The following is a 17553-nucleotide window of genomic DNA, read 5'->3' on the forward strand; positions in this document are numbered from 1 at the left end:
AGCCTACTGACCAAAAAAAGGAGAAAAAACCCAAAAAACCTGCTCACAGATTTCATTTTAACAAGCTTATTTATTAAGAAGAGGAACAAACACGCACATTGGAAAACCATGTACATCAGGAACCATAAATAACTTACACTATTTACACAGAGGTATAAAATTTTACACACTTTATCCTTCATACACACACACACACACACACACAAACAGACCATTTTGCCTGATGACACAGCTCCCATTAGAAGCCCCAAACAAGCACCAGCCTTTTGTAAAAGACATTTCAGAGCAAGAAAAGGCACCTGTTATTTGAAATGTGCTGTACATACACCGATATGACTAAGTCAGTCCTCACCTATGGCATTTATGTGCATTAGAACAGAGGGTCGTCCAGGTTTATTTTTCTTCCTTGAAAGTGAGGGTGTCATTTATTTTATTTATTTATTTGTTAGATTTCTACCCCGCCCTCCCAGCTGATGTCTTGCTACCCGAAGGTGTAACAGCAGGGCTGTAGCATCTCTGTGTCCCAAATCATAAGCATCGGGAATACCAGGTTAACATGGCTAGAATTTCCTTGTACTGCTGACTGTAGCAAGAGTAGATTATGGAGAACCACATCTGAGTCATGTTACGTTGACCTTTTCATGAACATGTATATTCAATCCAAGATCCACTACAATCAGAACTTTTTGCTTCATCATTTTGACCCCTTACACCAGGGGTGTCAAACATAAGGCCTGGGGGCTGGATCCGGCCCATCCAGGGCTCTTATGCGGCCCAAGAGCAACTAGTGCAAGGGAGGGGACAGGAGACTGCTCAGGGGGGAGTGGGCAGAGCCACCCTGACTGTGGCTTCAGCATGGCGGAACAACTTTGTCTGCAGAAGTCAAGCAGTGTAGGAGCATCTGCCCAGTATTGCACCGCTGGTTGTCCAGTCCACTAATGCGGGTTTTCCTTTGCACCTCCCTCCCAGCGCATGAGGGCTTGCAGTGAGAATACACCAACTCAGAGCTTACCAGCTGCTGTCCTTACAGTTTATAGCTCCGATACCTGCCATTACATTTTATGGCACACATGGTTCGGCCCAACAAAGTGACATTTATGTCAGATCCAGCCCTCGTAACAAATGAGTTCGACACCTCTGCTTTACACCATGTGCTTGAAGACAATGATCAACTATACTTAACAAAAATACCAGGGTTACTGAGATGGCACCTAACCGCAGCTCTAGAGATGTGCACTTTTCTCACTTCCAGAGGACCAGACCTTTAAAAAGGGGTGGTGGGAAATACTTCAGTATGAGAAAATAGAATCTCATACTTCAAAGCACAGTAGAAGAGTCATGGAGCACATGGGGCTGTATGGCAACATGGTCAGGAGAGGGGTACCCTCCATGCCAGACTGATTTCAGTACATCAAGTATTACTTTATAGGACATTTCATAGTCTTTGTTCTACACAACTTCCCACAAGAAGGAATGTAGGTGAACTGTGTGCAGCTAGTTCAAAATCTGATCCTAAATTTTTACAAGCAATAACATAACATAAAATTCACGGGTAACTAGCTACTTTTCCCTAAATATCAGACAAGATAGCTTGGGTGGTAACAAAAGGGGTTCAGGATTGTCAGGGGAGAAGGGATTGTGCTGTTTTCACTACCAATGACAGATGGTCCCTCTTCCAAGACTTGGTTCACCCAACCTTCTCCCCATTATACTAAGTCAAGAGAAGACGGCCAAGCATACCGCGATTCAACAAGTGTCAGCCTCAGCATTCATTGAAATGGTGCAGCTGGTTGAAAATGAACAAGTCTTGGACTTGAACATAATAAGCAGTGAAGGCAAAGCACGGAGTCCCAACAACTCTCATCCTGGCTACAGCTGGCTGTCAGAACTGCAAGCTCAAAAATCAGGGCCAGTGTGAGAATGTCTGTTCCCCAGACTAATTCAAGTTTTATTAACATAAAAAGACATTGGGCCATGAGGTAGGTTAACGCAAAACAAGCTTTTACCCTCTTCAAAGCTCCCTCTCTCTCACACACATAAACACACACGCATGCCTCCCCACCCCAAATGATGCACAAGACAATACACAAAAGCTTTAAAACAACCATACAGAATTACAGTACAACTTCCTACTCCGATGGAAGAATCTGCAGCTTCAATGCACTCAGGCGGGGTTTTCACAATGCATCTGAGTAGACAGTGTTCATACCCAATGCAACCCCAGTTTATTAGAACTGAGGATGCTTCCAAGTTGGGGCAGACAGAATTGTGAAAAAATATCTGAAACATGCAGGAAGCAGGTTAATTTGGCCTGCTTGTCTGCATTGGCTCACTGGTGAGTTGCTTTCCTCAAGTCTGCCTGCTGAACAGGTGAGCATACGTACATAATTCAGTCCCCAACCCTTTGGTGGAAAAGCACAATGCATATTAAGACTGCATGTGCACAGTATATTAATCTGTGAGTGAGAGGAAGAAGAATTTGAAGGGTGCTTGGTACCTCTCCAGTGAGACATGGACAGGTCTATTTTGATGCACACAGATGAAAGCTTCTGTCACACAGCGACAGGGATTAAATTAATGTCCATGAGTAAACTGAGTGGGTCAAAAGATCCAGTGGAAATTCAAGTTGATCAAATCACAGAAAGACAGTTCTCTCTTGCCTCTTCCTGAGCTGATGATAATGACACCATGTGGTACATCTGAGGGAAAGTGTCATTTTCTGTGACCACTACCAGCTCATGACTGGAAAAGGACAAAGTAAACAGATCCACATGCCAATCTCAGTTGGGTATTTACCACTGTGTTAAGGGTCTAGTGTTCCAGTTTCTTAGTTTAAGCTGGAATACAGAAAGGATGCATTCTTCCAAACTCACAAAATTCTTGATACCGCAGGGAAAAGAAGATTGTAATAAGTTATTGTTCTGTCACCACTTTGTACAGGTGCACATTAATACAACAGAAACATTCCTTTGTATGTTATGTCAGAAGCGTCTGTGATCTTCAAAGTGGCAAAAACCAATGTCATGACTGTCTGGCAGCTGAAAATGAAAACCTTTGGTGATTCCACCTCTGGGGAGAAAGCTGAGAAATACCACATGTGCTCAACGACAAGGTGGATCTTTTTGCCGCCTCTCAAACCCACTTATCCCTCTTTAGGGGGGGTGAAAAAAGCTCTCTGTCCATCACTGATGGGAATAAGAAAAAGAAAACCAGTACTTCATTAACACTCAGAGCCACAAATATCCTCTAAAATCATGACAATCAGCCATGCAGGAAATACATCCAGGAAGCTGCTGGCATGTTCCAGTTTCCTCTTGTAGATGTCACCAATGAGACTTAAACTACAAGCCATACATAGGAAGCTATGGCAGAAATGGGTGTGGCTTTATCAGGTGATGGAATAAGAAATTTTGCAGAACTTCTCCCACATCTCACTGCCTCGTATCTCCTAGGAGAGGTTGAGAAAGTCCTGCTTTGATGCCCAATGAAGTCTGACTGGAGAAATGCTTTCAAACCTGAAAACTTAGCCATCTTTTTTCGGACGGCGACACTTCATCAAGCTTCATTTTGTCACTCAGTGACACTGTAAAATCCTATCAGGCAAGTATATAGGATGGGAAATGGGAGGGAAAAGAGATTCTGCAGTACCATTCAACTGCCACCCATTTGCTGGTGCGGAATATAAAAAACCAGGGTTACCCTCTGTTCCTGTGCCCCTGAGAGTGCAAGATTCCAGTGGGAAGATGATCATTGCTTCCTAGCCTTTGTAAGCCAGGCTCAACAAGGGCACCACTGCTGGTCAGCCCTGCTGTGGCTGCCATGCCTAGTCTTCCACCAGTTCTAGATTGTGCTGTTCAGTAGCTTCCTCACACTCCAGAGCTTCACAGTCCAGTCACTGGGGAATAAAGACAGAAGGGTGAGAATGTGAAGCATGCAAAGTGGGAAGCAAAACATTGTACAGGTTGGGGAAAAGGAAGTCAGAGCAGTAGTAACAGAGCAATGGACTAAACCTGCTCCCATCTCTACTGTCCTGGAATGCCCAATGGCATCATCAAGGTATTGGTGCTCCCCTCAAACCAGCTCCCTTATGGATAGTGATACAGAAAGAATTCCACATGCTGGTAAACGGGATGCCTGTGGCTCTGTCTCATGTAGCCTGGATCCCCACCAACCCTTACATCCCAATTCTAAACAGATTTCTTTTTTTTTTTTGGAAACAAGTTGCTCTGATTTCAAGGGACACAGGTTCCAAGCTAAGCGTTCAGCCTTACTAATTAAACCAAACTGGCAAGTCAGGAAGATAAAAGAGCTGGGTTTTCACAAGCCACTTTAGAAGTGGGCTGGGGAGTGATGTCTCCCTTGGAAAAGGGCACCCTAAAGGGAAAGAAAAGCAAGTAAGCATTGCATACCGTTAAGAAGCAGCTGAGATCAGCTTGTAGAGGGGAGGGGTGCAGGGAGGAGAAAAAGAAGGGGGGAGGGAGAACACAGCGAGAAAGAGTGAGCAGGAGGGGCAGAGAAGACAGGAGGAGGGTCAAGGCAGACTGGTAGCACGGCCCTTGATGGCAAGGACGCGTCGTGGAAGGCAGGGGGTGAGCCCAGGCACGTAATTCCATAACTTTACCCGGCAGTCACTGTGGCAGATAGAGACAGAGAGAGAGGAAGGCAGAAAAGGAAAAAAGAAACACAGTCGGAAAAGAGGAGCTAAGAGACTCCGTAAGAGAGGGAAAGTGAGCGATGTGGTCTAGGCTGCCCTGCCAGGGACAGTCTCTTTTGCCAGGCCTTCGCTACTTGTGAGCATTCCATTCCTAGCTCTGCCAGAACCTCCATGTGATCATGGCAGATGATCAAACACGGCTCTGTCTCCACTCTCAAATTACTAGAATGGGCCACTTTTCCTCTCGGGGAGGCACCCTCGGGTACTCCCCACTCAGTCATATTCAGTGCCTTGCTATAGAAAAGAACCTTCTGTAGGGCTGGTTCCAGCAATCTCCCTTCACTGCACAAGCAAGGAAGGGAAGTGAAAAGTGCAGGGTATCACTGGAGACAGAGAAGGAGCCCCTAAAATAACAAACCACCACAAAATAATGTTGGTGGGTCTGAAGGAGGCAAAGCCAATTGCTGTGGCACATCCTGCAGTTCTGAGACAGACACATCTGTACTGGGCGAAGGGCTCAAGGAGCACCGCAGTAACAGAAGCAATGCCTTTCTATGGCTCTTCCCTCAAGCAAGGCCTGCTGGCAGCCCAAGGACACTTTGTTACCTTGAGTAAACTCCCTGGGATAGGATGGGGATGGAGTGGGCAAAGAGCGGAAGCTCTTCTTGTGGGGCAAAGAGGACTCCAGCCCCACACACTCACCTGGATGCTGTGAATATGTGCTTTGAATTGGTGCAGATGGCATTGATGGGACTGTCATGCCCCTTAATGTCCCCAACAGGAGTGAAGTTGTCGACATTCCAGACCTTCACCGTCCCACCACGGCAGGCACTCAGCAACATGGGCCGGCTGGGCACAAAGGCCAAAGCACAAACCCAGTCTTTGTGCGCATTGGGGATTTGCTAGAAGTGGGACGAAATTATCTGAATTAGCAAAGGCCTGTTGTCAAACAAAACATTCCCTTTACAAAAGCCTCTGAGGGAGCGGGTTAGGTTAAAACAAACATAAGACAGAAGACTGGAAACCAAACAAGAGACGAACATCTATAGACTGATACTCATTGTAGGATCTGTGCCCTGGCATTTGGAAGGACTGTGGTACAACAGGCGTGTGAATGAACTCTGGTTTTAAAAATTAAACTCAGAAATAGTCTACAAAATGGCACAGATGATGCTGGGCCTACCTGTGGCAATTACCAGTGATGTCACTGGCACTGTTAATAAAAACAGCACACCCACATTCCCCACAGCACCTATGACGATGACTTTGACTTGCAAATGTTGGGGGAGGCAGAACAGCTTTTCCCAGGAACAGAATGTTGTGTTTTCTGTGTTTGGAAAACTGCTCTCTATCCTAATAGCCATTACACTAATTTGACTAAGGGACTTGTTGAGATCAGTATACTAGTCCATACCAAATGCCTGCAGGTAACCCAAGTGCTACAGATAGATCTGGAATGTCTGTGCAGTGCAACTGTACGCAGAACACCACACTTTATCATTGACTCCCTCTTGACTGTCTGAAACAATTTTTGGAGAAGTCATTCAGGGATGCCAGCAAGTGATTCTCTGGTCCCTGCTCCACAGATGGAATTTAGGCAGCATCTGCATGTCAGCATCTTCACGGCATAAGATGCTACATGAAATCTCTCTCTCTCTCTCTCAGCCTTCCCCCTTCTCCCCATTCACCTACCCTAGACCTCATTCAGTCACTCCTCACCCTCCATACCTGGATGAGCTCCTGCTGCTCCAGGTCCCATTTCTTGATCCCGTTGTCCCTGGAGCCACTGAAGAGAACATCTCCCTGAATAGCTAGGCATTCAATGCCATCATAATGTGGGGGTTCAAAGTTGTGGGTGGGGCCAACATTCCCACCAACACCTTCTGCGATTTCAAACATCTGCAAGAAAAGAGATCTCAGAGAAGCTGCCAATCAGAACGCACTCTCCAGTCTCACACTATCTCTATCAAAACCTACTCTCCAGCCTCAGGCTCAGTGCCCAACCCCTGCCAAAGAAGGAGGGATAGTGAAACTGCAACAGAGCCCTACAGGCAACCCTTCCCCTCCTAAGCACTCTCCCCCCCTCCCCATCAAGAAAGGAAGGTATGTTACCAGGAAGAAAAATATCTAGAGACAGAAATATGGATTAGCAGCAGGAACTGGGCTTCTGGCCACTTGCATCATGATAGGGCTAGTTCCAGGATATTTTATAGGAAGGGGTGTGGGAAAATGGAACCCAAGTCACTATCAGACTTGGGTTCGCCTCCTCCTTTATCTTCTGTACCTGTAGTCTTAGCAACTTGTTTTTTGTACCCCACACTCCCCTTTCTCCCTTCCCACTTTTTCCCTTGGCTAGAGCAAATGCACCCAGGCATCCGCTTATCGCTCACCCTCGCTGACATTCCTGGTGGGAAAGGGAGAGGGAGAGAGACTGTGTGAATGTCTGTAGTGTAGGGAGGCAACGCTTGTAACCTTTTTTCCCAAGCAGCACCTCACGGAACTTTCGCATGAGAGTGCCCTTGAAGAAGATAAGACTGTTGAATGGCTAGATGAACCATTGTATCTGTCTGAGTTCATAGATTTGCTTAGACTTATGATTGCGTGACATATGCATGGAATGTGGTTTTTAGTTATACACTGGGTTCCCACCTCTGTTCCTCAGTTCTGACAAAGAGTTCACTTTTCCAGCATCTCAAATCACTTTAATAAACTTCCTCTCAAGAAAGCCTGTGTGGAGAGCGACGTGACTGGGAACATGACAGTCAGCAGCCCTCTTCAGCTATAAATGCTGGTGATACTGTTATAGTTATTGCATAGTTCCCTCTTTGTTTTCCAATCCATTCCCAATGAGCCGTCAGTTATCTATCAATAAATGATAGCTGTGTGGTACTTAGCATGGTCTAAACAGCATGATGAATTTGCCCTATACCACCTGCCTTTTAAGACAGCTCTGTTCCTCTCTTGTTAAAGAAGCAGAATGGAGAAAGGATGGATTTCAGCTTCAAGGACCAAAACAAATCGCCAGTTCTACTTCATCAGTAAAGTAAAGGTAAAGGTCCCCTTGCTTGAAAGCCAGTCGAATCCGACTCTAGGGTTGCGGTGCTCATCTCCGTTTCAAAGCCGAAGAGCCAGCGCTGTCCGAAGACGTTTCCATGGTCATGTGGCCGGCATGACTAAACACCAAGGCGCACGGAACACTGTTGCCTTCCCACTGAAGTGGTACCTATTTATCTACTTGCAATTTCTTGCTTTCGAACTGCTAGGTTGGCAGGAGCTGGAACTAGAGATGGGAGTTCACTCCGTCATGCGGCACACTCGGGTCTCAAACTACTGAACTACTGACCTTCCACAGCCTGCAGTTCGGCGTCTTAACCACTTGAGCCACCGCATCAGTACCAGACTATTAATATGCTAGGCAGAGGGAGGGCCTTTTCTGTCGGTGGCACCTCCTCTTTGGTATTCCACCACTGTTGCTCACCTGGCACTTAGATTTTCTAGATGAAATCTCTGTTCAGGCATTTTGTTGATTTTTTAAAATAATTTTTGTTGCTTCTTAGCTAGCTTTCAATTAGAGATTTTGACACTGTAAACAATGGATTTTAGTGTTTGACTGCCGAACTTTCTTGTACTGTGCAAGCTCCCTTTGTCTAAGAATAATTGCGGGAGTTTTTAGAATCAGCAAACAATATGTAAATTAATGTACATTAATAAAATGAAAGAAATACCTAACATATGACACCAGAATAACTGAGACACTGATTAGACCCATGAAGATTGGATCCAGGGCTCTCTGTTGGGACAGAAGGTCTTTTCTGCAGCTTGACTGAAACACCCAGTCAGCAGTAGACGTTTCTATTGGAACACAGACTGTGAATGTAAAGGTACTGGTGTTTTTAAAATACTGCAGAAACACTATTCTGATAGCATACCACTGATATCAGACCAAAAAGCTTATTGCCCTAGAGAGGACAGGAGATGGGATGGCGAAGAAAACCACATAATGCAATGCTCTTACAAACGCTGCCCATGGAGCCCTTGGCAAACTGCCTAATACCTTGACATAGTGGTCTTTGGATCCCGTGATGATCAGATCATGGTTGTTTGCAGTCTGGTTCACTGTGAGGCACATCACAGGCCCAATGTGGCCTGTCAGTTTCCCAATGGGCTGCAGTCTGGCCAAAAAAGGAAAAGATATGAGAAGACCAAATGTTGACAATGTACCCCCCTTCCTTCCTTCTCTCCAACACAGCCAGCCCCAGAAACAAAGGGCCCTACAGATATAATTGCTAAGCTAGAAGCCCCACCTAAATAGTTTGGCTATTTAAGAAGTTTTGGCACAGCCACAGCCTTTTGCCATTCTGTTCTAAAGATTCTCTGCCAGTTTGTTTCCAGGAAAAATTCAAAGTCCTAGTTCTCACCTTTAAAGCCCTAAACGGCTTGCAGCAAGGGTACTTGAAGAACCCCCTGCTCCCATATTGTCCAGCCTGCCAATTAAGACCTGCCTAATAAGCCCTGCTCTCTGTGCCTTCAGAAGCGATGTGGGTGGCAACCAGAGACATGGCTTTTTCAGCAGTGGCACCTCGCTTGTTCTGCTTCAGGCTCACTGGGCACCTACATTGCTTTCTATTAGGTGCCAGGTCAAATGTTTCAGATAACTCAGGATTTTAATGAAGGGGTTGATTTATTAACACTGTTTTGGCCTGGAAACTGTGGTCTAAACTATCTGTAGTCTATTTTTACTATCTATGTTTTTATGCTGGGCTGGAGCTTTTTTGTGTGCTGGATTTTACTTAATGTTTTAATTTAATGTTTTGTTCTTATTGTTTTTATTTGGGAAGATGCCTCAGGCAGGTTCTGGGAGAGGCAGCATAAAACTATTCTAAATAAATAAACAAATTGAACATAGGTTGGGGCTATGGGCAGGCCATATGTCTCCTTCTAATAAAACACCCAGGCAGGAAGAATACTGCTGCTGCTCTGTCATTCCTGATCTGCATTGCCTTCCATAAGATGTTTCTGGATTCCACCAATAAATCTAGCTTTGGGTTTGCCCTCTGACCTGTTCAGCTCCCAGATGCGGACGGAGTTGCCGGTGGCTGCATAAAGCACGGTCCCTGTAGGGTTGAGTGCAATCTGGTTGATCTGGTGCTCGCCTTGTACACTGGTGATAGTGCGGGTAGTGGTGCCAGCACAGGCATCCCCAGAAATCACTTGGCCCGATGAGCTAAGCACAGAGAAAGAGAGACTGAAATAGAAAGACAGGACCTCACAGTAGCTTCAACGGAGTCATCTAGATGGGAAAAGGAAGAAACTGTGCATGGGCAGAGACAGTCCAGTGGGATCACAAGGAGAAGTTCAAACCCCTTCCTTCTAGCTTGCGGGCAATTCTAACAGACTGAAATAAAAATCTATGAGGATGTTAAGAGGCAGTGAATGGATGTGGTCAGGTGGGGATTTGGAAATGTGGCTGTCTGGCTGGTGTATAGGAAAAGGGACTGCACACTGTGGGACAGCCAAGTACTCATCTAAGAATGCAGGCAAAGTTCAGCTGCACCAGACGAGGAGTCAGTGCAGGCATAATGCTACCCAAAGGCTAGCCACAGTTTAACTACTGGGGATAGATAATAAGGTTACACACTGAATTCTCCATGCCTAACTTAACCATGGTTTGGCGTAATATATAATTGTTGCTAGTGATAATTAAGGGTGCTTGAAACTCCTGTTCAGAAACTCAACAAGGCCAATCAGAACTTACAGAAACTCTCAAGTGCAACATGGGGAGCTTCCGACTACTTACGTGAGGGTTCGAATGCACTTTGCAGAGTCCCGGATGTCCCACACTTTGATGTAAGAGGTAGAGACTGTGAATACCAGGCCAGAGAGGCTGCAGTACTTTATGGAGACTACATTATTTGGATGTCCTTTCAAAGAGGCAATTTCCTGACCAGTCACTAAGTTCCACATTTTGCAGCTCCGATCTTAACAAAATAAGAGAATACTTAAATTATGCCAGTGTTGATCCTATTCCCAACAGAGAGTCAGAAACAACCTCCTTATAGTAAGGCAACAAGATATCTCAGCAGGTATGCTAAGATTGCCCGTTTGTCAGACATGTCTGTAAAATGTGAACACACAGAAATTAAGATGGGAAACAACAATTTTTAATTCAATCATTAGTCCCTATAAAAGTAACTATTAAATTTGAACATTCTAACAAATGCATATTTTCTTTTTCCCCATACATATATGTGGCGTTAACAGATGTACATTACTGGTTGCCATCAGTACCTTTACCATACCTGTCTTCTTATGGTATATGAATGACAGCCTCCTCATAATAGAACATATCTTTGCTATATATCGGCCCCGGTCACACGGAGAATTTGCCGCGCAAAAGGCACGAATGTCAGGCAGATTTTTGGGGCACGATCACACTGCACCATCTGGGAAGCGTAGCGCACCTGTGGCCAACCCATGGCCTCCCGCCGAAGATGCGGAGTTAAAAAGTACCAAGGAAAGTGCACTAGTATCCGGAAAACGTGTGGCACAGGCGGGCGTCTGATCACGGGAGCATTAGTATCCCGTGGTATCCGGCACCTGTCCACATCTCATCGCAAACCAGATGTTTTTCGTAAGCGCATGCGCACAAACACGAAACTGAAAGCAGTGCTGCTCCGTAGAACTGCGCATGCGCACAAACGCAAAACGCTTGTGTGATCGCGCCGCACCACTTCTTGCCCCGCTGCAGCATCGCCGTGTGATTGCCAGCAAACAGCCTAAGCACTCAGGGGACCATGTGATCGAGCTACCGCGCTTTATTTTGCTCCGGGGTGAGCAGCCATGCCTCCCCCCTGTGTTATCTGGCCCGTGTGACCGGGGCCGTCTAATGGCATCATGTATGGCTACAATAGGAAGGCCACTCAAAACTGCCACCACGTATTCCATATAGTGAACGAATGCATGAGGCTAAGCACACGGAGTAGCCCCCATGCAGTTTGCTTATACAGGCCCACAAACTGCCACAAGGAATATTTGGCAATAGAGAGAAATAACATGGTGGATTGTGCTGGCACTTAATGATTGTGCTAGCACTTAAAAAGGTACAAAGTTCTGTACAAAAATTATCACAAACAAATTCTTACTTAGACTCACATTCTAAAAACTGCAGCACACAGTCTCACCACATGAAGTCACCTCACACAGAAGCGGTTTCATGTGCTCTGTGCACAGCAGTCTTAATCTGACGAAGCAGCCCCAAGAGCTGAAAACATTAGCATGTTCAGTGTAAACTGATACAACATTTTCATACAAAAAAAAGAAATACAAAACTGGGCATAAGGATCTCTTCTAAAAGCAGCCCTAAAAGCTGATTTTCAGGAAAAAATTAATGCTTCTTTTGTTGACACATGTATACAAAATCTATATCATGGCACATAACTACATCTGACTGAGCCTAAGTAAGGCTTTGCTCACTTAGCAGCCAGACCCATGTGTGGTGTGTCAGCAGAGCCCTCTGCCAGGCAGAACCAGAGCAGAAGGACAACCTTCTACCTAGTGTGGCATGCATCTTATTGCTCTTTTAAAAAAAAGAAAAGAAAAGCAACCACTGCAATTCATGGTAGAAAACTAGCTGGTAGGAAACATGCTTTCTTTTTTCCTCTGAGCTATTTTCTGCTCAGAATCACCTTCATAAACGATTTTTCACTCAAGGAAAAAAAAGGGTACAGGGACTGCTTTCTTTACACCTGAGTCGAGAAAAGTTGCCTGAGAGAAGGTGATTTTAAATGGGAAACTGGGACAAGGGCAGAGATCGATTTGGGGGGGATCGCGGGGGATCGCAGTTCCCCCGGGTGAGGTGGGGGGCGGGGGAACACGATGAAGCCCCGCCCCCTGCTTCCGGCTGCCCCGCTTCCGGCCCTCATTCAGCCAGGAGGAGGCAGGAGAAGAGGGAGGGTAAGTTGCTTCCTCCCCGCCTCTCCCCACCCCTGCCTGCCTGGGGCCAGGGAGGGCCTTGCAGGTCCACCGCTGGGCCCCTGATGTCAGGGGGTGTGGCACATGCTAATGAGTTATGCTAATGAGTTCCCCTAGCTCTTTTTCTACGAAACGACCCCTGGACAAGGGGAAATGATTAAGCAGTCTCCATTTCCTCCTTGAGACCTTCCATTCAAAACTAGTCTCCCATGGCTTCTTTTCATGTCACTGCCTGTCATGTATAGTGTGACCCTGATGTGCCAGACTGTCTTACTGGCCTTTGTAAAATTTAGGACTACAGCTTACACATGGAGCCTGCCAAAAAGCTCTTACCCATGGCAAACCACCACGCAGAGGGCACAATATTTACATTCCTCTTACCTCAAAGTGCCCACTCAAGTGCATATAGCCAATGGTGTGAAGGAACTTTATGAATATTGGGGCTGATGTGTGGCATTAAGCTGCTTTTAAATCTGATGTCCATCATATGAGTGCCACCACAAGGAAATGCTTTTCAGCATTTCAATATTTGGGCTACAATATTTAAATCAACCCTAGGCCATCAGGAGCAATGTGTGCCCTTTCTCAAACATACCTTTGGATCCAGTGAACAGCAGTTCATCAGTAGCATCCAGGCACAGAACAGGCTTGGTGTGACCTTCTGCCACAGAGATGCATTGCAGTGGGGCTGTGCGGGCACCCCTGGAACCTCCCACGGGATTAATGATGCCCCTTGCATGGGAGAAAGTGACAACGACTAAGGAGAAGCACTTCTGAAGCTGGAATAATCAGATTTCGTAAGAGAGACCTATCATGCACTGGGGAATTCACGCTGCTCAGGAGACATGGCCTGTTAGGAGCCCAACCCACAGCAAGCATTGGAAAAAGAAAGGCAGGCAGGCACATGCAACATCAGGCTGAAGAGCAGTTCACACCATTCTGGTCATAATCTTCAGCAATATTAAAGAGAAGGTTTAATGAAATCTGATTTGGTTTTGCTCTGAAAGACTATGGGGGTTAAAGAGGGTATAACTATTTCAAATGACTCCTTGGCCCAATAAGAATATCACATCACCTCCTCCTGATACAAACTGATCTTAAGGAAAGTCATACAAAAGCCTTTGACAAGTGGGATCTCCTCTCCCTACCCTAGACATAGCTCCATCTTCAGTAGTGCATGCAATAAGGGGCACACGATGAAGCCAGTGGCTAACATGGAACTATTTCCTTCCAGGTCCATTCCCCCCCCCCCCCAGCAATAAGTAATACATTTTCTGTTTTGAATACAAAGCACAGAGAACAAAACAATTTGCCTAAAGGTCACACTGTAGTAAGAAAGAACTGGCATCATAAAAGCAGAATGTCCAAAAGAATTTAAAAGGCATTTGGAGCCTAGGCATGATGAACCTTCAGCCTTTAATACTCAGTTGGCTGCTGGCTTTCAGCATATGACCCTAAGGGAAATGGCAAACCAACTGCACTCCTTCACGTCTGAGTCCACCAAGCAAACAACAATGAGACCTAGGTTTCCACTGGAAAATGCAAACAGTGTGGCTGAGAAGTCTCTTAAGGTTCATTGCAATGGGAGGAAGTGAAAGACAGACCACAGCATCTCAAAACAACTTCTGTGGGCTCCTATCAAATGCCAGCAAGAGGGGATTTCATCATCATTCCTCTGTGTGTGTCTGATGTGAATTTTACTGAATGTGCAGCACTGACCATGCAAATGCTCCTAAGCCCCATCAGCCTTTCAAAACACCAGCATCTCTTTGATCATGAATAGGGCTTACAAATTCTGCAGATTTTTGTGCCTGTCTGTTGAACACCAATCTTTGTGCCATCATATGCATATCCTCCACCACTAGCTTGATTGAAGATGCATACAAGCACTTAAAAGTCAGAAGGGTCACTCTGATTGGAATGCTTTGCTTCAACAATGCCAGCTGAATGATGCCATTAGAAAGGGATTTAAATCAAGCAGCAAATAACGCTTAAGAAACAAAGCCCATTAGCAGTAAAATAAAGGACTGAAATATGTGAGTAATTACTCTTATGCAACAGCAGTGCAAACTGAGGGGTGAGGAGATAAGCATCTTTCAGCACCAGAAACTGTCTAGAAGAATGTTCTTCAGGAAACCTGCACAAGCCCAGACAATATGGGAATAGCAGCTGCTATCAGCACTTAATACAAAAAGGCCACCTACCATGCTCTGCCTTCTTCACAAATGATGCAAACTTCCTGGCTGTGCTTAACTGAATCTCATGGTGGGACAGAGCAAAAAACAATAGAAGCTCTCCCTGTATGCCTTTCCCCCCTTTGAATGACCTTTGTAAAATTTGAACTTTCTTTTACATTTGATCTATGCAGAAGAAGGGAAAGCCATTTCTATCCAGTACAGTACAGCTTTAGCACAGGACCCTGGGAACATAACTGTTGGTGCAGTCTATTATTCTGCACTCACAACTTCCAAAGTTCTGATACCAGAATAGTCACAATACGAGTTTAGAATGCATTATCAAAACTAGAAAAATATTTATGCATTCAGTCTGTATAATAAGAATAAGGATTAAAGAGGAGGATTGGACTTTTGGACTTAAATACTACATTGGGAAGGTGAACTTGTCCTGTGGGAGAGATCCAAAGGGCAGTGCAAGCAAGACGGTGCATGGAAGAAGGCCTGGCAGAGACTCGGAAAGGTCAGGAAGCTACAAGTTGTGAAGAAGTTCTTGACCATCATGAAGCTGGAGCTGCCTGCACATTTTCCAATCCTTTCCTGTTGTTGTAAGGCCTAGAAACTGCTCATGATGCTAAAATACATGCCATCATTCAAAAGCTAGATTCATTCCAGCCATATTACCCCAGGGTTAGGAGCTGACAATATGCACAGGTACCAACCATTAAAATTGTTAGCTCCTAACCCTAAGTACTATTAAAGGTATGCAACAGCAGATGATGTGGCTGGCCCAGGTCAACCAATGTGCAACTTCTCTGTCCTGGGAAACAGGCTTCAGAGTGGTCGTGCTAACGTGGTACTTAACTGCATGATCTGCCCAAGCTATGTAGGCAGGGATTGCTGGCATTACCCTTGAGAAGTGTGGGAGCAACCACAGGGGGAAAAATAAGCACGTTGCGCCAGGTGGCCTATGGAGTGAGCCTGATGGAACATTCTATTATTCACCTGGGAAGACAAACTGGGTATTCAGCAAACAGGAGCGGCACAAAGAAAGAAACACCACACTGGGTTTGGTTGCATGCAGGTTTTCTATGCAGGGAAGGGGAAGAATAAGAAAGAGGAAGACAAGAAGAGTTACATAATAAATAGTAAGTTTTATACCTCAGCACCTCCGAGACAGAGGAGTCACTGTCATCTGACCTAGGGACAGAAAATTAGCAGGATTATGGGTAATTAAAACCAGGAGAAGGAAAGGGGGCAGCAAAGTCAGAAAAGGGGAAGGTGGTTATTGCATCCAAGCTAGCAGGGCAGACAGGGGACGGCAGACCACAGACAGAAAGGGCTCAGGAGCAGAGGGGGCAGGAGCAGAAACCTTCTTGCACTAACCGTTTAATCACTTAGCAAGCTTATCTTCTCAGCCTTAAGGACCAGAAACTTGCTTTTTAAGAAACAAATGCAGAGTTTCTAGGGATTGTGAAGTCTGCATGTCATCCAAATTTTTTCTGCACTCTTGTGGAGAACCACAGACTATGCGCAAACCTGGGAATGCCTAGGCAGGGCTGCTGGGGAGCACTGGGTGGTCTGTTTCTAAGCAACATCTGTTGCAGCTACCATGCCTCCCTTACACAGTGAGATTGACATCCTGATACTTTTGCAGAAGACATGGTGGAGACTGCTCCTGCCAGGTGCTTTTAATACCATGCCAGTTTCCTTAAGCTCAAGGGGCCTTATGTTACAGACATCCGTTGTTTTCATCAAAGACGCAGCAACTATGCAACAGCTGTCTTACTCAGGAGACAGTGTCAGAAAATGCTCAAGAAAAAGCAGACAAGCTGGTGTTTGGAAGGCAGGGTCCATGTGATCCTTTTTATCGACTGCTATCAGTCACATGGATTACTTGCCCCAACTTGGATGCTATTAGAAAGTGGGGGTTTTCCTGCTTCCCCACAGCAAGCACCTCCCAGGTTTTCCCCATCCTTCCTGTGATCTTTCCCAAACCTGATCTTCTGAGTACTACTCATATCCCCTAATTTTCTGTGCCCCAATTACCCATGGCCATTTCCCCTGTGACAGGGGGGCTTTAAAAAAATGTTGTAATGATCTTGAATATTCTATGAACCCTCAGCTTTATTTTTTTTTAAGGTAAGTCTCTAGGCCGTCTCATTGTGTGATATGCCTTTCCACTTGTACCTCTACACTGACAGGTGCTAGAGACTTACCTTTAAAAAAAACCCTGAAAACTGCAGGGAAATCTGCCATATGGAAGTCCTGCTGCTGCTGTTGTGCTGAATCGACAGCTACAGCAACAATGGGGAAACTGCACAAGCCCGTTCCCCTGTGGGAAATACCATGGTGTTAAGTAACTGGAGGGACTGAGCTGCTCACAGTTTTTCTACTTGATGTACTGGAAAAGGCAGACCAGCCTCCTACTGGGGCAGAAGGACCACCAGATAGTCTGCAGACAGGATCTCCCCACCTCTCTGTCAGTGAACCCTGTTTCTGATGTACTCAGAAAGAGGGGCAATAGGGAGGCTCCTGGTGTTTTTTAAGCTATGAGTTCTGATGAAGGTGACTGCCTTGGGAGGAGACCGAAGTTCAGAAGCCTTTGTGGGATTGTGGCTTGCAATGCTAAGAACACTTTTCCAGGAAGAAACCCTCCTGAATAAAATGGGACTTACTTCTGAGCAGACTTGCTCAGGTTCTTTCCATTTTCCATGTATCCTTACATCTAAGTATATAAGATAGTGGCAAAGG

At 45.5% G+C, this 17553-nt stretch overlaps 1 protein-coding gene across 1 annotated transcript in view; it reads right to left on the minus strand.

Annotated features, from left to right (window-relative positions):
• Positions 1–3695: 3695 nt before the first annotated feature.
• The window catches only part of KIF21B (kinesin family member 21B), a 63780-nt gene continuing 49922 nt past the window's right edge, over positions 3696–17553 (minus strand). The window contains exons 28-35 of the mRNA XM_015411819.1: positions 15961–15999; positions 13221–13357; positions 10452–10632; positions 9714–9878; positions 8709–8826; positions 6383–6553; positions 5357–5556; positions 3696–3895 (exon numbers count right to left, since the gene is read on the minus strand). Coding sequence (XP_015267305.1) covers positions 3841–3895; positions 5357–5556; positions 6383–6553; positions 8709–8826; positions 9714–9878; positions 10452–10632; positions 13221–13357; positions 15961–15999 — 1066 coding nt within the window. The 3' untranslated portion in view covers positions 3696–3840. The remainder of the gene's footprint in view (positions 3896–5356; positions 5557–6382; positions 6554–8708; positions 8827–9713; positions 9879–10451; positions 10633–13220; positions 13358–15960; positions 16000–17553) is intronic.

Source organism: Gekko japonicus, unplaced genomic scaffold (assembly GCF_001447785.1).
Source record: "Gekko japonicus isolate JY-2015 unplaced genomic scaffold, Gekko_japonicus_V1.1 scaffold309, whole genome shotgun sequence".
Classification (NCBI taxonomy): Eukaryota; Metazoa; Chordata; class Lepidosauria; order Squamata; family Gekkonidae; genus Gekko; species Gekko japonicus.